This window comes from Copidosoma floridanum, unplaced genomic scaffold (genome assembly GCF_036245765.1).
Source record: "Copidosoma floridanum isolate Cflo_tuat_1 unplaced genomic scaffold, Cflo_Japanese_pri ptg000013l, whole genome shotgun sequence".
Classification (NCBI taxonomy): domain Eukaryota; kingdom Metazoa; phylum Arthropoda; class Insecta; order Hymenoptera; family Encyrtidae; genus Copidosoma; species Copidosoma floridanum.
The window spans coordinates 15,893,555-15,917,753 of NW_028321890.1; the positions used below are offsets into that span (position 1 = coordinate 15,893,555).

At 40.0% G+C, this 24,199-nt stretch overlaps 1 protein-coding gene across 5 annotated transcripts in view; it reads right to left on the bottom strand.

The window, feature by feature from the left end:
• Positions 1 to 24,199, bottom strand: part of atos (atos homolog atossa) — a 76,438-nt gene that overhangs the window by 3,286 nt on the left and 48,953 nt on the right. For 3 of the 5 annotated variants that reach the window (XM_023392736.2, XM_089590885.1, XM_023392737.2), the window contains 6 exons: positions 6,522 to 6,778; positions 5,310 to 5,527; positions 3,420 to 3,654; positions 1,728 to 2,600; positions 456 to 1,660; positions 61 to 382 (listed from right to left, as the gene is read on the bottom strand). In XM_023392736.2, coding sequence (XP_023248504.2) covers positions 61 to 382; positions 456 to 1,660; positions 1,728 to 2,600; positions 3,420 to 3,654; positions 5,310 to 5,527; positions 6,522 to 6,776 — 3,108 coding nt within the window. In that variant the 5' untranslated portion in view covers positions 6,777 to 6,778. Of the gene's footprint in view, positions 1 to 60; positions 383 to 455; positions 1,661 to 1,727; positions 2,601 to 3,419; positions 3,655 to 5,309; positions 5,528 to 6,521; positions 6,795 to 8,067; positions 8,204 to 24,199 lie in introns of those variants that run through there. The other 2 variants (XM_023392734.2, XM_089590884.1) reach the window with 2 other exon arrangements.

Consider the following 24,199-nt stretch of genomic DNA (forward strand, 5'->3'; position numbering starts at 1 on the left):
AACCAGTATGGAAATCAGAAAATGATAATGACGATACTCAGCTGCAAAATATATACTCACGAGGTACGGCGACGAGACTTTGTCGTTGTCCCCGAGGGTGTAGAAAAAAACGGTGACCGGGAGCTTCCGGTGTTTGGGGCAAAAGGAGCCGCTGGCCCCGATCTCGGCCGCGAAGCCGTGTACGGTCGAGACCGGCTCCAGTCGTCCATTGAGCGCGGACTCCTCGAAGCTACCCAGAAGAGCGTGGCTCTGCGGCCGATGGCGCGAAGCCGAGCGTCGCTTGGTCACCTCCTCCGTGTCGCCGGTACTTTCGGCCTCTCGGTCGCCCTCCTCGAGCGACACTGCACCAGGACTCGGTGGTGTGTTCAACTCAAACAATGCGCTAAAAACGAAAAAACCATTCACGTACATACATATCGATATGACTGTAATGACGGGGGTTTCACGGGCCGTACCTGCGCTTCGACGACACGCTGTTGAGGCTACTGTCAAAGTCGAAGCAGCAGCTGCCCCGGCGCAGGGGTGCCGGGCTCGAGGTAAGAGGCAAGCCAGTTCTGCTGTGAAAGACCATCGACGCGGCGTTCTCAAGCGACCTTCGAAATCTCGCCTGGTCCTTGGCCGACGGCACGGTGGTCTTGTCGTTAGCTTCAACCCCGGCCTGTTCGACCTCGGTGCCGCTTTCGCTCTCCTCCGCCGAAGCCTCGACCTTCACGAGACCCTCGCACTCCGCGACCGTCTCGTTTTTGTTGTTCTGCTTGTTGTGCTTGAACCTCGCGAGAAAGAGATCGCGCTTGCCATGCGACTTCCTCGACAGGGTGGACTTGCCGTCGACGGGGGCCGCGCAACCGGTCCTCTTGTCGCCATTTGTACTATGTAACGAAGTCGGGTATGCGCCGTTTGTACTGGTCCCAACTGGATGATCACAGTGCGCTGTCCTATCGGCCGGCTCCTCGCCCCTCGGCTTGCCCTCTTCCTCGTCTTCCAGCTCGTCATCCCCCGGGGCGTCCTCGAAATCTGTCGAAAAGTCGATCCTGCGCTTGACCCGCGACTCGGCCGGTATGCCATTGGGACGGGTACCTCTGCCACCGTCCTCGGGCGTAGTGAGCCGTTGCTCGTGCTCCGATCGCTTGAACAGCTGCTTCAACCGCGAAAAACGCTTGTTCAGGGCCGACGGCAGCGACGACTCGGCGTCGTTGTTGCTCGAATCCCTGGCCTCGACCGAATTGCTCGGCGTGGCCGGCTCGTCGTCGTCGTCGTCGTCTTTGCGCGGCGTCGTCCAATCCCGCGTCACTTCCGTTATCACCTCGTCCCGGCTGTCGTTGTCCCTGCTCGACGACCTGAGTATCGCCCCCAGGAGGGCGTCCGCTGCCTTGCTCCTCGACGCGCTCCCGTCCGTCGTTTGGTGCTCCTGTTGCTTGTTGGCCTCCCTGCGCTTGGCCGTCCTTACAGCCGACCTCTTGCGACAGAGGGGCGTGCGGGCCCTCAGCACCGCCAGCACCTCGTCAAACTCCCGAGGGCTGAGCTCGAGGTTGCAACTGTTGCGCATCCTGACCTCGCACTTGTTGGCCACCGGCTCCTGCTGCTCGGCCCCGAGGACTCGATAGGGCACCCGGCTGATCCAGTCGAGGATACCGACGCCTTGCTGCTCGCCCTCCTTCTCCTACAAGACAACGAGGGTTGGGTAAGGCAAATTCAGAGGTCCTTTCCCACGAGGGGCAATTTTATACCTTTTTCGGTGTCTCGGGAGGCTGCACCTCGTCGCTGCACAGCGGATTGACCACCAGGTTGACCCTGGCCACGCGGTTTCTCGGGGATGGGTCGCCGTTGGTGTTCTCGGTCTCGGTGGACTCGTCCTCCACCGACTCGGAGCGTTTGTAGCGCTTCTCCAGGTGCTCTTGCTGCTCGTCGATGCTCAGCTGCGTGCGAAAGCTACGCTCGAGACCCTCTAGCGAGCCGGTGGTGGTGGTGGTGGTGGCGTGGGTAGATTCAGCGGCAGGAGGGGCTAGGGTGATCTCTTGAAGGGCGGGTAGGCTCGAGGGGGGCGCGGCCACGTGGTGTTGGGGCTCGGGTGGGTCGGGCTCGGGGGGCCGGCAGGGTAGAGAGCGGCGGCGTTTGCGCTCCCCGTTGGGCCGGGCGATGGAGGAGACCACGGAGACGGGGGTCGGTACCGTGCCGTCGAGCTCCTCGTCTTCCTCGTCGGCGCACCGGCAGTGATGTTTGCCCGGCTTGTCGCACGGGATGAGCAGCCTGTCGTCCAGAAGGACCGGCTGGGCTTGTTGTTGTTGCTGCTGTTGCTGTTGCTGAGGTTGTCCCGCCGAGCGAAAGGAGCTCATGTAGTAGACGAAGTTCGGTTGCTGCTGAGTCTGAGTGTTTGATTCGAGGCTGGTGGTGTGGGACTGCTGTTGTTGCTGGTTGTTGTTGGTCGTGGTGGTGGTGGTCTGGTTCGCGGGTGGACTGGTCGGGATGACGGGGCTCGTGGATATGAGACGCTTGACGGGTGTGGTGGGCCGGACCAGTTGGGGTTCCAGTTCATCTGGTGGGTGCATCGCACACTGGAGCTGAGGTATCTCCTCCATTCGTGGCAGGGCCCATACACTGACCTGTACGTGAAACAGTCACATTTATTATTTTTTGTATTCTTTTTTTTTTGTTTTTCTTGCATTTTTATATTAGTAATTTAATATAAAACATAGTCCTGGAAGGGATGCAGTGCGTGTATTTATGAAACAACTTGCTAATGGTGAGTACATACTGCGTCTAAACCCTCTCATGGTACGAATTTCAACTGAAATTTTTAATTGAGGCACTAGGAAAGTACCTTTGAATGATAAAATTGGGTAAAAATACAAAAAAAAAATATCTTGCCACTTCACAAACACATGATGCTATGTACGTTTACCGTTGCGACAATACAATCATGTTTAGACAAAGTATGTACATACAATTCAAGCATGAAGCTCAAAAGATGAAGAAAAAAAACTTGGGCACGGGTGTTTATTGAATTTTTTCGGAGCATAATTTTTTTGCTTAAAGTTCAACACGTTATTTGTGATAAAAAAATATTTTTCAATTACTACATTTATAGCACTGTGCTTACAAAAAATTATTTCCAGCAACAACAATGCATTTACATTAGAATGAAAATACAATTTAAAAAAAAATTTAAAAAAAGTATTTAAATGGTTGATTTCATACACTTGACCATACAAATGTTTAGTGCATACAATGTGTGACAGAAAATAATTTTTTAAAAATTGTATTTCAAATTTTAATGAACCAACAAGCTTTCCCAGCGCAAACACTGCACTTTAATAAGAAAAAAAAAAAAAAAAATTGATTACACCACTTAAAAATCCATGAAAAAATACTCGTGCCCAAGCGAGCAAAGCGCACATAACGACGCTGGTCATGAGTAATACCTCGATGGAATTGCCATCGCCGAGTCCGGCGAGGGGAAAGGTGTGCTCGGCAGGGGCGTCGCGGAACCGCTTGAGGTGATCGTCGAGGGGTTGGCTCGTGTTGGGCACGATCCTCGTCGCGACGTAGCTGGGCCGTGAGCCGTTGGTGCGCGACCACCAAGCCGCCACTTGGCTGAAGTGGAGCCGCGAGCGCACCGCCTGGTACAGCCCGTGGCAGTTCATCGTTTCCGGGCTTCTGCGTGCACGTCAGTTTCGTGAGGGGGGCTCTCTCTCTCTCTCTCTCTCTCTCTCTCTTTGACTATCTTTCATTTTTTCTTTCTTTCTTTCTTTTTCATTACTTCTCGGGCCGCGTGGCTTTGGGAGCACGAGATGCTGATGGCACGTTACGTGAAAACTCATGCCTGTCCCATTCCCACCCCCAAACGACCGAGTGATAACGCCGAACGTCTAGAATTTGTTTTTTTTCTCTGCTTCATCTGTGCGTGGGTGTACAGGTGTTTCGGGAAATTAATCAATTTCATCGGAGGTTTTGCTGTCGGAATTCGTATAATAACTCGTTGGGTCGACTGTGTTCGATTCGACTACGGTTTTTGCTGGATTTTCATTTTTCAATGCTTATTTTCCACAATATCAAGGAATATTTATTTGATGCTGTGTGAAAGTAAAAAAAAACAGTTTACAAAAAGTTAAACAAGATTTTTACACGCGTGATTAAAACCGCTTTATTTATTGTGTCGTTATATATAATTAAGATGAAACGACGCGATTAGTTTGATGATATTTTTAATGAAACAACTTTTTACTATATTGCAGTAATATTTGATATTTCAAAAGAAACAAGTCACGAAAATATTGTGTTTGATTGAAGTTAATGACAAAACAAATTTTCCGTTATTTGTAATCATATTTTTTACGCTTAATTATGCCGTCGTACAAAAAAAAAAAATTTTTTTAATCGTTAATTCACTAATGACGTACATCAAGTCATTTAAATTAAAAACAGTGTTGCTTTTAAAACTTTTTTTTCCTTTCATTAATATGGTATGGTTATTAAATAGTAAAACATAAAATTATTAATAAATAATGGTACTTGTTATCACAGTACTCAAAATCACCGTAAGCGTCTTAAAAATGACTAGCGTTTAAACATTTTAATTTTGGGCGCGAATGTTGTAAACTATAAAAATCTAAAATCAAACAAATAAAAATGCGGTGTTGTAAATTTAATAAATTAATTTTTTTTTGCAGCGCATCAACTATTACCCTCATTTCTTATTATGTAATTATTTCGTAGTGGAACATCATCAAGCAACTTGATTAATTATTAAAAATTGAAGCTTTCATAAACATACAAGATTCCTTAGAAAACAATGAAAATCGTCACAATTTTGATTAATCTCAAAATGTTGGTGGGACATTCGCAACACTACAAAGAAAAAGGGAAAAAAATATACTTTCCGGTGCGATATCACTCAGTTGTTATTTTTGGTACAAGCAATAACTTTCACGTAACTTTCACGTCTCGCCAAGAGAACGTGAAAAAAGCACGCAGTATCGGCCAAACAATTGCGTAAAAAATGTATTTACTTCGTAACGCGGTTTGTACGCGGCGCGCCCTTGTTCAGAAAACAAAATAAACAAAAAAATAGATCCACGCGAAGTTAAAATAGTAAATTTTACGAAAAAAAAAGGTTTACTTTTCAATAAATCAAACCATGTCAAATGATGATAAAAAAAAAAAAAAAAAAAAAATCCATGTATTGCAATTGCATAGCCGACAAGAGTGCCAAGCTGGTATTTCGGTCGCGTTCTCTTGATTAGCTCCGCACCACTATGGTGGCCTATTCTATTTTTTTTTCTTTTTGGTTCCAACCGAGCCCGCCGACTTACTTGCTTGGCACGACGCCGATGCGCCAGTACTCCAGCAGCATCTCTGAACTGTGTTGCCATGATGTTAATGGCGGTGGCACGCTCAGCACTCGGTGCTTGCTCTTTGATTTGATCGAGCCACAGGGACAGTCGCTACAGAGTACTACCTCGACGCAGAGGTAAGCGCCCACGGACACGTGGTCCGTGATCTCGCGCACAAGTACGAGGTATCTGTCGCACTGAAAAACCAAGGAAGGGATGAACATTTTTTTTTGCCGAATTATTTCGTGTGTGGGTTTTTTTTTTTTTTTTTTCTCATTTCATGCTTTTTAAACATTTTTTTGTCATACGAAATGGATTTGGTGAATATCGTTATTGTTTTATTCGTCAACTTGACTAATTTTTACAGAGAAAAAAAGGCATGGTTTTTAATTGCAAAAGTAATTATAACTGATTTTTTATGGCAAAGTAAAATTTGATTTAAGATGCTGTCGTTGAAATTGGTTATACGGATAAAATTTGTGAATACAAGATAATGCAGGAAAATGGAGGAATTCTTAGAAGTTTTTTAATTATTTACTTGATACACATAATTTAGAACGTGTCATTATTTTTTTTTTTTTTAATACCGCGGCATAAACGAGCGGTAGATAATAATTTTTTTAAAAATAAGGAAGACCACTAACCACACGCAGAATCGCGTTATACTTTCATCACATGTTGTGGTCAAAAATATTTCACACAAAATGTGAGAAAAGATACTATTTTATATTATAGAGTAACTGCAGAGAAAACATAATTCTATCGCCAATTTAAAATAAATACTCAGAATACAAAGTAAATACGAAAATATGAATAGTTTAGGCTGTTGTATTATATATTTGAGATTATGTAACAACGAGTTACTCTTTTTTGTTTTCATCGTCTGATTCTAAATATAGTTTAAAAAAAGATCACAGTATGATAATGTTTTAAAATAAATCTGTTCATTAAAAATAAAAAAAAAAAAATAAAAAGTATTTTTACTTGTCGAAACGGCAATAATGGAACTTTTTTAAATGACAATAATGACTTAAATATAACGTTTTCCACTGAAAATATTTAAAATCAAATGTTCGATTATCATACCATTGAAATAACTCGTTAAAATATCTTAAAAATAGTATCACGTATTGTCTTCCACCGTAATGCGTTAGAAAAAAAAAAAAAAAAAAGTTATAGTTGAAAACCAACCAGGTAGTTGTCCTTTTCGCAGGCATGATCACTGTTGGGTTGAGACTGTAGTGCCTGAACGCAGTGCGGGCCTTCCCTGTACCCACGTGGAGGACCCTGAATTCGACCTTCGCAAACTAAGACTCCCAGAGCTCGGATGATGCTCAAAACGTTGTTGCTGCTGCAGTTGTTACTGCTGTCGTTGCTGCTGCTGCTGTTGCTATTGTTGCCACTAGGACTCACCTGGCCGCCCGCTACGGCACCGAGACAGTGCATTCCTGCAACAATCATCATATAGGACTCATGAATGAACGTTACACTTTTTCATTGTGGGTATTTGTGATTAAAAATATTCAATATTCTCTATATGTTAATATTTTTTTATACAAAAAATCTAAGAATTGCACAATTAGACTTGACTGTCGCACTTCACGTGATATTTATGTATTTTTTTAATGATTGAATAAACAATAGTCATGTACGAGTAAATATCCAAGTTCAGCTTTTAACTCTTAAATTTCTTGTATACTATGTATTTAAGTAGTTTCATCATTTTTTGAGGACTTGTAATCAAAGCAGATATTTTCTCCAATTGTCAACAACAACTTGAAATCTATTAAACCTAATTAAAAACATCGACAATTAAACGTTTTTAAATTATCTGTTCTAAACAAACAAGGTGATTAGTTTAAGTTAATTACGTTTCGATTAAAGAGGCTTTATCACGTGACCCATTATTTTAAATTATAAGTTTTAAAGAAAAACAGAGCTACGATTTGACAAAAACATTATTTTTTTCTAAACTTACTAATAAACCAGTGGAATTCATATATTTTTCATTATTAATGATAATATTTTTTTTTATCATCTACCCACGACCTATCTATCATCTAACTTGCCAATTTCTTTAAGGGTTCTTAAGACTTTATTTTTAATACGAATATAAATTAAAAAAAACATTTTCAACCTTACGTTAGATTTTTATTTTATCATAATTTTTCCATCATTATAGATTCCATTCGATGAATAGTTTAAAAAAAATTTCATTACAAAAGGGGGCTTGGTGGGACAGTAAAATTTTTTTTATTAGTTCTCAGATAATTTGTACGTTTGACATTAAAAAAAAATTAATTCTTCAACTATTAAGCAGACCAAAATCTTTGAGATAAAAAATTGAAAAACATAGTTGATTATTCGGGACAAAGAAAATAGGTTAATTTATGTACAAATGAGTTTTAGATTAAAAAGTGAAAAAACCTTTACAAAGTTGATTCTATTACAAAAATATTACATTGCGCAGAGATCACATGAAGAGATTTTTGCATACGACTATAAAAAAAAAAATAAATTTCGAATAACTTGTTAGTTTAAAAAAAAAAATCGAGCTTTCGTACTGGAACAATTTTTATAGCGTGTCCTTTACGGTAATTCCAAACTAAAAAAATATTCAACAAATATCCACATACTCGCAACATATATGCAATATTTTTGAAAACACATGCTGTAGACATTTATATGTTTGTCCCATTATTCGAAGTAATAAAGATAACGAAAAACAATCTGTTACCCAATTTCCCGTGAGTATTTTCTTCCATAGGAAAAACAAGTGCTCCCGTTATCTGCTCTTGGACGCACACCTCTTCGCTAATTCACTGAATAAAGAAAGGAAGAAAAAAAAGCTCCTTTCAAAGCCCACACGTGCAAGTCCGCAAAATCATCATCTCCCGAGGTTCACGCGCGTGCAAGAGCAAAGTCGCGAGGGTATAAATAACACGTGCAGGCGAAGAGCCGTGCATTCGTCCACGCGGACTTGGTACACTTTATTGGCCGGCAATCAAGAATAAGCCACGAGCACGGAGAGCTCGGGTCGTCAAGGCCGAGTCGCGCGTAGCAGGAAGAAGAGAGCCACTCTCTCTCTCTCTCTCTCTCTCTCTCTCGGATGAAAGCCATTTTTGCAGCCTAGCTGTGCAAGGTCAAGATGCATCGCGTTTTAGGATCGCCCCTCTCTCTATACGTAATCCGCTGTTGCATAATATTAATGGACATCTGCAAGTGCTTCGGTGATCATCTGCAGTCGCCGGTGCGGGTTATTACAACTAGGAACTTTATATTTATCTCTCGAGAGAGAGATGTGCCGTCAACAGATTTTTGGTGTCTCTCGGGCGTCAGCGCGTTTTATTAGTCGAAGAGTGATCGATTGGCTGCACACCATGTACCATTTTATTAACGCGTGCCGAATGGTTTCATTGACAAAGACACGTTGTGTAACAATCCGCGCGCTGAGTAATAAATTTAATTTATTCGTTTGATGTTGTTAATGATTAAAATAATTTTAAAAAAAACGCCACTGTTGGTGTGTTGGGCTTAATCATTTTTTCAAAACATCCGTTAAGGATAGGAATTAACAAGTAGAACGGTTCCTCGTTAGGTCAGACATGGCCATAGTGATACATGGTTTCTTTATTTGTAATGAAAATCACAGTTTTTTATGTGTGTTTTTGTTGCGTGGAATTTTAAAAAACTGTGTTTAACATTTTTTAATTGATTATTTGTTACATTATTGAAATGTTTTTTCTTTTTTTTTTTTTTTCATTGAAATAAGTACTCGATTTTAATTGTTGATTATCCTAACATGGAGAGAGCTAACTGTGTTTTGGAAGGTTACATCTTTGGATGAAAAATTTGTATATTTTTGCCAAAGATAATATCAATAAACAGAAAAAAAAAGTTATTTTAAAAACATATCACACACTTAACTATATGTACAATTTAAAAAAATATTGCGCACCGAGTAGGAAAAAAAAAATTTACAGAAGGTATTCCGTCATGTATAGGATTTGTTTTAGTTTTTCAAATAATCACTCGGTTTTTCAACTTAGTAAAATTAAAGTCTCGACAATTATAAGCTAATAGTGTTAGTACGGTATATATATTAACTTTGGTCACGCGCGGGGATGAACTGCACATAAAATTATCATCAAATATCCCGTACAGAAAACAATAAAATTCCACATTTAATAAAACTCACTGTACTAGGGTATAATACACTCTCAAAAATCACGCAACAGCAGAAAAACAAAAAATATATCCCACGTCGCTCGCGCACTCCTGTAACCAACAAGCGTGAAATTACTGGGTACATGAAAAATATCTTTCAAGTGGTAAAAAAAAAAAAAAAAAAAAAAAAAAAAACCGACCTTTCGTCGTCGCGTCGTCCTCGCTCTCAACGCCCGTGCCCTGGAAGCAACAACCCGCGGCGGTACGCAGCAGCAACAGCCCCCGTCGAATCCTCTCGGCCATTCGTCGCGATTGCCCTTGCGATTGTAATCCTCCCGCTGTCCCGCTCTCATCTTACGGGTACGTCGACCTTTTTTGCACAAAAAAAATCACGCGCGCGTATCCCCGACTTCTCCGGTGAACAACAATACGCCTTCGAAATAAAAAAAAAAACAAAGAAACACACTGCCAAAGAACACGTATGTATTACAAGCACAGACAGCAGCTCGATGCGCATTAGCCGGTCGTCGACTTTTCCAATTACGGCTTGCCTCTAGTGCGCCGTACGTGCCCACTTCGCGTTGTACAACCGAGGGCAAGGGTCAGATCGTACGGGTACCGGGGAAGCAGAGCCACCAGAGCCTTGGGGGGTCTGACTTCACGTGTGCAGGTAACATCTCGGTCAAGGGGCCCGTCCAGTGGCCGCATCCCCACGGGGGATGAAGGACTCGAGGTAACTCGTGGTGAGTTCGCGCGCGAGTGGTCCGCCGAGTTTACGTATGGAGGGAAAACGAACCGAAGTCGACAGCGAGGGTGTCATGCGCAGAGACGGGGAGCTTGCAACCCTTTGGTGAATGGAAAAAGAGAGAAGGGGAGGTTCACGAGACAAAGGGTGGCTGTGCGTGTACCAGGAGTGGTGGGATTTTTGTGCGAACGAAGCGAGGCCCTGCCATCACCCGGCTTCCTTTGTCTTCGCTCCTCCTGGTGGTTTGGCGTATACTTTGGAAAAACAGCTGATTCTTCGCTTTTTTTCCTTACAACTTGCGTAGGATGAGCACTTGCAGCTGTAGTCGAACAGGGGCGGGGGGGGGGGGTGTTTTTTCGGAATGGATTCGAGCGACGGTGTATTTTCTTATTGTCCAAAGAGCTCTTGGCTTTTCTGCAAATCAGTGGGAGTTTTTTCGGTGGTAACTCGAGTGTGTGCCGCGAGACGATTCGCCGTGGGTACCGAATAAAGCGTCGCTATTTTTTTTTTGGTTTTTTTTTTTTTTTTTTTTTGCCAAACGAAGGACAAAGAACCGCCGGAGTTCTCTCGAGGGGTCTGGAACTCTTATGGTGCAAAAACAACAGGTTTGATTGTTTCAACGGGGAAGACGAAAAAAACCCCCAAGTAATTTGATAAACCGTGCACAGGTTCGTCGGCGGCAGTGGTGATCCGTGTTCTCCTCGCTCGCTGGTACGTGGGTATAAATTTGCAAAAGTTATAAGTGTACAACATTTTCCAATTGGTACATGTACACTGTTAGTTATAGTGAATGTATACACTATTCATGCACGATTTCGCTATTCCAAAGTTGTATACTCATAACTCATTCACTATTTAAATTAATTAATACCACTCGAAACAATATGTAAGGGTCGTACAGCTATCTTCATTAGGATCAAGGTAGTTCGATGGGTTTTTGATAAATGTTTAGAATTAAAATTCATATCGACGCGAGGTGCGAATAACCATCCCTGATTTTTCACTATTTCGCCAGTGAAAATCTTGTTCACTCGCGCAAATAGTGAAATTTTTCATATTTCAAACCAAGAGGGATACATGATCGCGGGAGCGCGAAAAAAATGCGTCGCGAAGAGCTTTGAAGAGCGTGTATTTTCGGTGTGAGCAAAAAACGAGAGAGAGAGCGCGTGGGTAGAGGTAAAGATAGTACGGTTGGAGAGCAACGCTGGAAGGGTCGAAGATGCGTTCACCCCACGCGTATACATGTTTGTGTGTCTATACGAAGAGGGATTGAATTCTTGAGGAAGCAGAGAGGGAGAATATGCGTATTTGCGCAGATGTATACTGAAAAATCGAGAAGGGAGTCTTATCTTTGGGTGATTTTTTGAAGTCAAACGCCACATTTGTGAATATCCGTTTCGCTGGTTTTGCAAATTCACAGCATGGATGTTTTCGTTGTCTCAAAAAACAAGGAGCCCCACTCAACTCCGCATTGAAGAAAAAGATAATCCAGTTATTTTGCACTGGAGGACGCGACGTGCTAATCCCGCGTATCCTTTTTCCCCCAAATTTCGTCTTTTCCCGGATGTACAAGTCTTCCATGACACCCTGGCGATAAGCCTCCTTGGCCGACTCGGTTGTCCATGATGATATTGGAGAAGTGATCGTCTCAAGCACGCGTCAGCCGGTTTTAGACTTACGGGCGCAGATTTACTACGATAAATGAAGCTGTAGAATTGCCAGGAGTTGTTGGCTCCCCTCGAAAGGAAGAAGCCACTGGAGGTCAAGACGTGATCCCGAAAAATCCACTGTTTGTCTTGAAAATCGGATGGTGAGTTTTTTGGCATGAGTATAACTCCTTGCGATAGACAGTAAAGTTATCATTTATCTCTCCCTTTTTTTTTCATGACAGTAGATGCTACATACGATACAAGTAACACGAGAAGAGCATGTAGAGAATAATGAGAGGCTCATATGGGAGTATGAGGGAAAAAAAAAGTATTCTTACCTTTCCAAATATCAACTTGTAACTTCATGACTTTTTGTGGGTTGTACGTGCACACGAGTGATAATTTGTGTTTCAAATGTTTCTGGTGCACCTATACACGTGTTCTATTTTAATTCAAAAACAATAGTCATTAAGGAGATAGTTATCGGTGTTGATGTAACTTTTTCAGAACAACTTTAATTTGATAGAAAAACTGAGAGGTTTTAACTATAGAACTCAAGTTACACCCAAGATAATTATAATCTAGATAGTTTATACAAGAGGTGGCTCAAAAACAATGAGACGATTCAACAATTTTTGTATTGCTTGAAATCCCCTACTGTCGCAGCTTTTGAAGATCCTCATTATATGATCTTTAACGAGTCGACGCCAAGGAGTCGCGAAACAGAGTCGAAAGAGGTGGTGCAAAGCAAAACAACCCAAACGAAAAAGGAAAGAATAAAACACACCAAGAAAATTGGTAAACCATATATGTGTTGTGCTTCAAAGGCTCTCGAGTATTATATGGAGCTCATAAACTCCAAGCGTTCTCGTGATGCCCTATTGCAGGGAAAAACTGAAACTACGGATAAAAACAAAAATGGCAAGAAACCCTCCCACGTTTTTATCATCACACAAACATACGAACGTTCGCGAAGCAGAAATGCAGCAAAGAGATAGTTAGGGTAGGACACACGAGGAGAAGCTACATAGGAAAGAAATGCGCGAAGAAGAAGTAAAACAAAGAACAAGATCTGGTGCAGGCACATGTAAGAGTGCGTAAGACAAATGTTTGTGCCGAAAGAGCGCTATTTGAGGCACAAGAGCAAGAAGAAGAAGAAAGGGTATAGCAGTTCGTTAATGGACTCGAACGATTCCGCAAACAAAGTCCGTCGTATGGGTGGGTTGTAGGTGTATATGGTGCGAACAAAAATAATTGGTATTCCACGCACTTTGAGAGCCACTCCCACTTCGATCGACATATGAAAATTACTAGGAGGAAAACCTCGATTGGACCGAGAATTCGTCGAGTAGGTTAACAAGACTGATTTTTTAAGAACGCACTGTGGACGTCTTGTACCATGAAGATAGAGCTACAGAGGAGGGGCGAGTTTGAATCCTTATTTGATTATTAAGGCTGAACTACTGGTACCTGCAGGGATTCACTTTCAGTGATCCTATGTGGAATCGCTCGTATACGTTTGGTGTAGCCGAGAGAGAAAGAGGGAAGGCGAAGATACTGAAAAGAAGAAGGTAAGGTAGGTGTACGAGAGCACAGGGTCAGCAACCCGCAAGGAGCAACAAACTGACTGGGCGACGACGACGACGACAACAGAGACTCTGCCTTGTAGCTTGGCTGAGCTCCCTCTTTCAACCATCCCCGTTTGTCCGTTCAGCTGTGTAATGTGTACCTCTACACACACACACGAGGGCTTTTGTAGACGCCGCCACATCTGGAGCGAGCCAACCTGTTCGGGCGACACGTACAGTTCACCCGCACCACCGGATAGAAGCACAAGCTACGGATGGGACAAAGAGAAAGGGAAACTATAACTTGTACAGCATTATAAATAAGAAATGTTTGGATGATTTATACGCTTGTGTATACGTCTGTGTTTAAATGAACGAGTTATTACTATCAGATCACCCTCATGGTTTTCATCTAAGTCATTACATGTGATTCCTTTTTCTGTCGTTTTACTTTTGATAACCAGCGATAATGTTAAGTTTATGGTCCGCTGTCTTTTGACTCAAAATTACCTCCTAATGCTGGAATGAAGGAACAACTTACCAACCAAACAGATCCTACGAAACTACAAAACAACGATGGAGAAAAATGCAGATAAACAGCATTCATTGTATAGATATGTCACTTCTGATTGAGCGTAATTATGATGATGGACGCTCCAAGTGTAGGGCACGCGCAGCAACGCGCCGAGTATACCGATATCGAGCAATGGGCGCTCTCTTTGCTATTATTTGCCCCGCGATGACCTGTGATGTATGGATATACTGAAACAATTGGCTAATGTCGGTAGGTATTTTCTTATCACTGCTAAGTGCTGTTGTTAATCATTTTTACAATGGCCTACTGGTCTAGAGAGACGATCGGTTTTCTTATTCGCTGGATCAGCTATAACAGTGTCTACACTACGTATACACAATGGTAAAGTGAGTGTAACACACAAGAGTAAAATTGTAGGATGGTTTATAATCTTTATTCCCCATTGGGGGCGCTATTGTGAGATGCTCCGCACGCATGCGCACGATCATTCATGAATCATGGACTTGATGGTTTTCTATCTATCTCAGTTACTACTGATTTCACTCTGAGTCAATTCTTTGAAACCTGAAATCATGTGGACTCCACTGGTGTCAACCTTTTGGCATATCCGAGATCCAACCAAATAACTGCGCAAAACGCCCAGAATAAACTTCTCGCTGAGTAAATTTGAAAAACTCCCGCCAGTATACTACAATTCAACAAAGCGCGCGAGATAATCTTCAAAGAGAGTGTTTGATCTCACACCAGTGTAACCTTGCCAGAAACCACAGGTTACAAGAATCCAACTCCACACAAAGTACAGCAAAACGACAACTGTCTCAATGATGCGCAATTGGGGTAGGCTGAACAAGCATTGAAACACCAAACGAATTGATTGCATAAGAATGACACATGGCGCTTATCGGGCGCGTTATCGTCGAGATCGGGACCCAAATATTTGCGAATCTCTCGCCCGCCAATTTACATAAGTGATTAAAGTGCACTGGGAGATAAGCCCAACGAAAATAATCGTCATACGCGCCCGCGGAGTCTACACGACACGCTGGGGCCTTTGACCTTTTTGTTTTGCTCATTGTCATTTTTTCTTTCTTCGTTTACCAATTTCTTGCGTCACCGAACCGAGTGTCGAGGAAGTTTTTCAGTGCCAACCACAACGTTCTTATCATCGGTTGTCAGCGACCGACATTCCTCCGTCCTCGACACCTTATAAAAAACTTCGCCGCATGCACGCACAAAGGCAGGGGTCCCAAGTCATTTAAGAAGGCCAAAATCCCGAAAGAGGAGTTCTTCGTCCTTTTCCTTTCCTACTGATGCCGATGCTCGCGTGTATGTACACGCACAAGGGGCCAAGGAACTGCTCTGCGCGCAGAGAGAGAGAAGGACTCGGAGCTGGAGGGGAAACCGAGCGAGGAAGAAAGGAATAATAAGCGAAAAAGGTCCGCGTCCTGCAGGAGAGGAGGTGGGGCGCCCTTTTTTCCGCCCACAGGACCTGGCGTATGGTTCGTCTAGACGCACGGGAGATCGGCGAGGGGAATATAACCGAAGGACCGCGGGAGAAGGAATACACGGATCAAATAGGAGGACCTGCCGAGTTATTCTTTGTCTCGGTTTTTTTTTTTTTTTTTTTTTTTTAATTATTTCCAACCAAGTATGAGTTATTGGAATGTCGATATTCAGTTGGGGGTTGTAAGAAAATTTGAGGAATGGAAAAGCGAGTGGTGAGTTGAACAGAGAAAATGCGATGTGATGCAACTGCGTGAGTCGTGCGTGAGTGCGCGCGCTATTGCGTGGATAGAACGAATTTTCGACGAACCTCCCATCGATCCATCGTCGATGCGTAAGCTCAATCACGTAAAAACACGTAAAAACGCATACACGCGCGATTGATACAAAGTTTTTCGTACACCAACGCCCACCACACTTCTGGAGCACTCCATGTACCTTTGTAGAAGTAATGTGCAACAATAACCTTACGTGTGGTCTTTGTGCCCCCACGCCATGCACGTGCTTGATAAAAGCGCTTACGCAGATGAATCTTGTATACTATATGTACTGCGTGCTCAGCTGTTCGATCGGCAGCATCGGAGACCCTGTTTTTTTTTTTTTTTTTGTAAGTATCTGTTCTCTGAAACGCGAGATTTTCTTCTCTCGGCTGGAGCTAGCCGAAAATTTAAAGGGAGAGAGCAAGTGGTGGGGAGAAAGAAGTTGGGCTGCCGTCGGAGTTGGAGCAGCAAGGACGAGGGCTCGTGAATTGCATGGGGTCTTCGTTTTTTTTCCTTTTTTTTTCTCTTCACGAGCAGACATATCACGCGAGTGAGCTGCTGATGTTGCTACTACGAGCCAAGCAGAAAACGTAGACCTTAGAGGAAGAGCCAACAGCACTGCACTGACTACATTTGGTCCAGACGATCATGCAAATTTCCATAAGCATTGTTTATCCAGTCAAGGTTTGACCGAGACGGAGAGAGATTAAAGGTTTTGCATATTGGTTGTTGTTGTTTTTTCCTCATACGATAGAGGCTCAGTCACAATCTTTGTCCGAGGATAGTGTCCAATTCTACTATTTTGGTTTCAGGGGATATCGTGACTTCTAACTCTATACCAATGGTTTGTCGTTAGACCATGGAAAGGCTCAATTCAGCTTGAAGACTCCTCGAAAGAAAAAAAGCTGTTGTGGTACTGGTACCTTTCCAACCAGTTCCCTACAAAATCCAAGATTATACCGTAGACCCGACAGTTTTGTCAATTCAAATGCAAAACCTTCAATTCCCTAGCAAAACCTAGAAGATTACGAGGAGGTCACTGTATTTGATTCGATTATAATGACAAGCCTGGATCTCTTTCACTCTCAATTATTTTCCGCTGTACTAAAACCATGTACGTGCAATATCGCATTGATGACGACGCCTGAGTATATATATTATACACAGCTTGAAAGAGTAGATGAAGCTTAATCAATTTTTATCTTGTGCACGAGACATCCAAATGTGGCGCACTTTTGTTATTAACGGACTCACGCCTATGTGTGTGTGTTAGTTCAACACGGTTCAGTAACCCCTCCGTGCACGAACTTCTCGACGCAACACACGGAGTCTCTCTATATACACTATATCGGCAGCGCATGTGTTTTGTGTCTAACACACATATGTGAATGCCTATCTTACACTCCTCCTCTTCTCCTACATGCAGTTTGCGGGGGAGATTCTGTTAGGCTGTGCGCTGTGCTGGTAACTCTCGCGTGTGGTGTAGTTAATTCATCGCGTCTCGGTTTACCCACTTTTTTTTAGCTTTGCTTTAATCGATCCATCACTTTGTCGTGCATTGATGCGGTACGTACCGTAAGGATGTTGAGGCGAGGTTTTTCGATCGCTCGCTTCGTGTTTTGTCGCTTTGTTCTGGGCTGATTATTCGATCAAAATTTGTCCTTCGCGTGACTTAATTAGACACGTTTGAATAAATCAAATATTCAAATAGCTGACTATATAGTCGAAATAATAACGAAATACCTTCTATATGGGTAGAATTAAGTTTCAGATCGGACAGCCTACTACAATGCCTTTGGTCGTCGTTATTATTGTTTACTCGAATTCACCAAACCAAATAATTACGAGTAGCTACAATACATACATACTCACCTCAACAATACATAAAAACTAATGTCCGCACACTAGAGCCTCACATGTTAATCTGATTGTCACTATAATAGGAAAATTCAAATAAGTACCAGCATCAAAATGTTTCCTCATTTTATGACCTTCACACTAAACAACAATTGATCAGTTGATGGAAAAGTTATACTATTTCGAGTCCTTCGTACTATCTTAATTAGACATCTACACATCGTAGTTTGTAGACGTGACTACATCTGGAGCAGTAACGTTGACTAGCGATGACTTTATCTTAAACAATGAATGTTATAATAATTAGGTAAAATGAACTTCATAGTTTTCATTGTACGAATGAGATGAACTTTATTTAATTCTGTATAGTGCAAGTAGGACTAAATAATAATAACATCATGATTAGTGGAATTAATTTCAGAAAGTACATTACGTGGGTAATTGATTTGATTCACATGTATCCAGGAAATATAATAAAGAAATTTTTATATCATACAACAGCATTTATCATTACTTGCTAGCTCATCGTCTGAGTTGTTTGGCTCAGCTGATAAAATGACCGCTTTGTAATCCATCGAGTCAGGATTTTTTTCTCTCTCTACTGTTCCAGAGCTATAATTTGGTACACGCTTGTTCTTATGGAGTAGAGAAATAACATTGTACAACAAATTTATTGACTTTTAGATTAAAACTGCAATATTCCGTATTCGGTACCCGTGACACAGTCTCCATTTTCATAAGGTTTAATTTAATGGTAGCTTCTGCCTGTTGGCTGGTTTTATATATCTACTAGCTGTCCCTAACTCTCGTGTCAATTATATTAAATAAAAGGGACAAACCAGTAGACAATAATAACATGATATGATTTCAACAAGTTTCAGAAATTTTTCTTCCTCAAGACACCTGTATCTGTATCTGATTAGGGTGATCAGATCTAAAAAAACGTAAGATATGAAGATTATAGTAGTTATATCTTAAGCCAAACGTAATAAAAAGTAATTTTAACTTTTAGGATGACTAATATTAACACCAGATAATACACACGAAAAATATCAGAATATTTTTTCAAAAATATTTCTGCAACCCAATGCTTGAGTAATATATATCCAAAACTGATCTGTGAGAACAAGTTGTTGTAACCTTAATACTAGTAAACGTCCTAAATTTAAGGTCAATTTTTTCTCTGTTTTACTTCCCTTTTTCCTCTTTCAATCACTTGACTGGTTTGTAAGTACAAGCTCAAGAACATCAACTCAACATTATGCAAAATACTCTTTTATATATCTTGCACGAACTAATTTTGCTGTGCTCAAGGAGATATGAATTTACAGGCCACCTGGTGTTTACGGGGGCAACGCCATCCTCGTACTGGTAATATTTGGGTTCGAAAGATACCAGTGAACAAAGGCCAGTAACTCAGCTTCGAAAATACACACACACACATTGTTTATTTTCGATGCTCGCTTCGGCACACCGGCCAAGATAGCACCACGATTTTTTCCAGGCGCTATGTGATAAAGTAACTTAGACGCCTCTGCTCTAACTTAACGCCGTGAACGAATCTTCTGTTAGACGAGGTTAAAAAAATAGTCGCGAACCATGGAAAAAATAGTGTGGTTGGCAAAAATCGGATCATCGACACGCCACTTCAACGAGTGGTGTGTGTAGTTTTTATTTAGCCTCGGCGTCTATTTTTGGTGAGCGAGGAACGAAAAGACGATTCGAACCGATGCCGGCTCTGCCATATTAGGATCGTTGCGCTTGCGGGGATGCCCAAGTTTCTCAAGATCAGTGACGCCGAACAGTGTCACTACGTGTAAGTAAATACAGTGGCGTCCGACCACGAATGACATGTATAAAAATTAACTTCTTTCAGGACTCACTCCTAAGTTACTGTCAATGCGACTGTCCCATTCTTTTTGGTTATTAAATTAATTGTACTAAAGTGCTGTCAAAATTTTAGATAATAATGTTCTACGGAAAATTTTTTAGTAATTATTTTATACAATCACATTTAATCTAAAAACATTTATTGAAAATGATTGTATATGCATTGAATATAAAAAGTAAAGGTACCTCTTCAGGAAACTCCGATGTTTCCTCTACGTGGAACAGCTAATATAAAAGAATAATAAACAAGTTTTTGAGATTTTTTGTCAACAAAAACCAGCTTGTCATTTTTTTAATATGAATTACTAAAAGCAATAGAAATAATTATTGGTTTTGTTTTATTATTGTTAAAACAAAAGAATAAAATAAAAAATCAACAATGAAATTATTATTCATAAAATTATTTCATAGTGTCCAAATTGAATTTAAAAGTAATAGTATTATTTATCAATGTCAAGCGCCTAAAAAATAGCGAAATATCTAATACTAAGGTTAATATTGATTTTTTAGAAAAATTGTCAAAAAAATACTTGACTAAATCCGCGAGAAAATCCGTTCCAAAGAGGTACCTTTTGTAATTCAAATTTCGATGAAACTTTGTTTAACTAAAGTAAATGTTGGCAGAAAACTAGGGTATTTGAGAAAAGAGTCATGGTCACTTTTGTTTTTACAGGACAAAACAGGTGGTTGTGGAAAATAACGAGTTTTCTGAGAATAAACGCAGATTGAACTAAAAAATACAGTTTAAATCTGAAAAAAAGAGGACAAAAAACAATTAAATACTTAAAAAATAGTTTAAGCATCTAAATGTATCGATTGGGTGCTTTTATTAGAAATAAAGTTGGAAAAACAGACTAAAATACGTGCTGCAACCCAATTCTTCTTTAATAAATTGTTTCTCATAGCTTTTTTGATGTCAGTTAAGAGTTGAAATTTAAGCCACGTATTTTAAGGATACCAATAAATAATAAAATGTCAAGAAATTTCTGATTTTTTAATCTTGGTCATACACTTTTTTTATACAAATTTCTATGTGTATATTTCAACATATTTTGGGCGAATAAAAAATTTGTTTGATCTCTGACACATACTCTAAGCTGGTAATCAAATACAATAAGGATTATCTAAGAATTTTTTCATATGAACTATTCAAGTATTGACAATTTTAGAACTACTTGACACTCATTTGTGAGCAAAGTTTTACACTTGACTCGTAAGGTGCCCGGTAGTACCATCTTAAATCCATTAAGGAGGCTTGGGCGTTTGGTGTCGTATCTATTGAAGGGCCCCTGTGGGGTACTTGTCATACAAATGATTCTTTGTAATATTTTTTTTATAACCATTTTGATTATACACATGTGTGAACAAAATAGCAATAATACGCGAAAAAGTCATTCGGAAAATCGATATTAAAAAATTTATTAGTTTTCCCAAGGTACCTTGTGTAAAGATGACGGCCCTGCCACGATAAAGCAGACAACACTGTACTCTCTTGCTCTCATCTGCTATTATATACCTATACTTGTGTTAGACTTAAATTTTCATGCTTGTATGTTTATGAATGTACAGCGCACGCGCACTTACAGTACCTGAACAAAACAATTCTCATGTTCGATGTTTTCCTCGCTATTTTCTCAAAATTTAACGTGTTGATCCTATTTTTTTTTTTAAATAATAGATTCTTTATACTTTCAAGTACATGTACCAATTTAATGTGTGGGCCCACAGCTTTTTATTGCGGTACGGTAGTCTATTGAATTTCGGGTTCCGTAAGGTTGCGTGTTAAAATGACGAACTTTCACAAGCGATTTTCTCGAAAATAAATGTGTTGACCTACCTATTTTGTTTTCCTAAAAAAATCTAGCAAACTTTATCTATATAATCTCTGAATTTCAGACCTAGCCAGCATTTAATTCAAAATCGCCCAAGCCTCCTTAACCTACATATTTCAACATGTCAGTCTGTTCAGAGTAGCTTTAGCTTTCTTGCATTAGTACTTCATTTCTCCCCACCCACTAACATTATTATTATTTTTTTAAAGAACGTCGAAAAAATACTACTCTTTACAAGAGCCGATGTTAGAGCTGCTGCTATATTTCCAACTAGCTTTTTTTCGCATTTTTATTCTTTGACCTCATCTGAAATTTCAAAATAGAGTACATTAAAATTTAATAAACGATTTCTTAAAGTTTTAGTGGATTCTGTTCACGATAGTTATACTCCCTAACAAACTTAAAGACTCGCCTTTTGTGGACTATGCACAACTGTAGAACTAAAAAAAAAATTTGGGATTTTGATATTGGCTCAAAAATATTTTGAACTTTACAATTTTTCTATCCGAGGCGTACGACGGTATCAAAAAGTTCATTTATCCTCGCAATTATTCATTGAAAAATCTGTTTGGTAGTAAAACATTATGAAATATTCAGACGTTCTCAATAAAAATTTCTATAAAAGGAAAATTCCACATAAAAAAATAAGGGCTTCAAGACTGAAGGATATTACTAACTGCCTACCATAGTGAGTCACGATCATTACCGCTCGTTACCATTAATATGAAAGATTTTCCACAGATTTATCTTATCCAGTTGATCGATTGATATCAATGTTTATCGACTAAATGTATAGTTATAATAATTTAGATTATCACTCTAAAGCAATGAAAAAAACACGGTTTCAGTTAACATACTATATAAAATATGTCGAATATTTGACGAGGCCCAAGTAGTGCATTTTTTATTTGGCTGCATTTCAATTTTCACGAGGAGTAAGTAAATAGATAAACCATAAAATCATGCGACCAGTTAATTTATTTAGTGAAGTTATGAACCAATCGAGGGTTGGCTCGGATTGATTGAAAAATCAATTCATTTAACGAAAAAATCTTCCACTCAACGATAGTTAAAGTTTGTGAGTCGATACGATTAATAAATAATAAAAGAAACAAAATAAGACTCGGAGTCCCAAGATGTTTCAAAGTCACACGTTCACCAGAAAACAAACGATGTGCTCGCACGCTATGTGCCACGACTTATGCCAGCCTTAAATAGCACGTCGATAATCCTTTTTTTCGCTCGAGCTGACTTCGAGCAAAGGGCAGAGCAGTCGCAAAACAACCCTCCAACAACGACAACGAGCTTACACCCTGCATACCTGCCGAAGGTAACGCTGTGCGTCACTTTCGCGTTTTATTAATTTTTTTATTTTTTTATATATATCTTTATCCTTGCTAATTGCATCTTCTTGACGGCCGATTCATGTACAGTGTATACGTTGTACGTATACCAGCTTGCGTACAGGAAATAGGGAGACTTTTAAGTAACGGCGGCACCACGTCGGTTACGTAGAGTCACTTTTTTTATGTAATGCAAAAACAAGTTTGCATACATATTGCATCCTGATGTCTGTGTGCCTGCGTGTAGGTACAGGCGAGGGTACGTATTTGTGCGTTACACAAGTGCTGCCATAATTTTCTTGTGCTTTATGCTCGCGAATCGATGCTTTGTGTGCTCGCTATGGAAGATGTACGGGTGTACTTGCATAGTCGCGCAATGAGATGTCACAGCGACGATAGTTATTAATTACAAAATTCTTGGTTACGAGTTGCTATACAAAACAGATGATAAAATTAAAACCAAGTGTAAGTAGTTTTAACTGGGGCATAATGTGTATCAGTGGTGTCTCGTGACACTCGAGCGAAGCGAAAATCCGAATTAAAACGAAAATTTTACAACCAAGTTTTTCTAAGCTTATTCTTGCGATAGTGATTTGCGCGATGTCAAACTGTATCCAACATCAATGTTAATACTACATTAGTTGGAATTAAATGACTAACAAACTAAGCCAGAGTGCAATACAGTGATAATAGTGTTGTAAATTATACAAATGCACTGATAGATGAAAATAATAAAAGTTATAGAGAAATTCCAACAGAAAATTACCGTGGTGCACAGTAAATCAAGTAGACAAAAAACGAAAAAATCATTATTTTTTATAGTAAAAATTATTGTTCTAGCAGTTAAAATTGCTGTGCTAGAACAGTAAACGAAAAAATCATTATTTTTAGTAGTTGACAAAAAACGAAAAAATCATTATTTTTTATAGTAAAAATTATTGTTCTAACAGTTAAAATTATAGCTTGGATAGTGAAAATTGATGTGCTGTAACAGTAAACCTTGAGGGATCAATTAAAAAATTTTACTTTCCCGGATAAATTTTTTTTATTGTTTTAACCATAATTTTACTGTTAAAACAATAATTTACTGTGCACAATGGTAATTTTTTCTGGAATTTTTCTATAATTTTTATTATTTTATTCTCTAACTGTGACATTACGTAGTAGTACAAGTAATGACTTTATAAAGATTATGCATATTAAGTCACTTAAAAATTCCGACTTGAAAGAAAAAAATGATACAATAATTTTTATCAAGATACGCTTAGGTTTCAAGATAAATTTTTTTAGGATAATCATTACAAAATTTATCGCATGAAAATGCCTCAAATTATATTTTTATGATTTCATATCATTACCATTAGATAGAGGGAAAGGTATTATGGATATTGGAAATTATTTGTATATTGAACTGTCCATTACAATCAAGATCCAATGAGTCTTTTCTTATGCATTAATCTTTTCCAAGAAGAAGATGCGAAGTAGCCATTTTGCACAGAAACACGTACCTATTTTTTTTT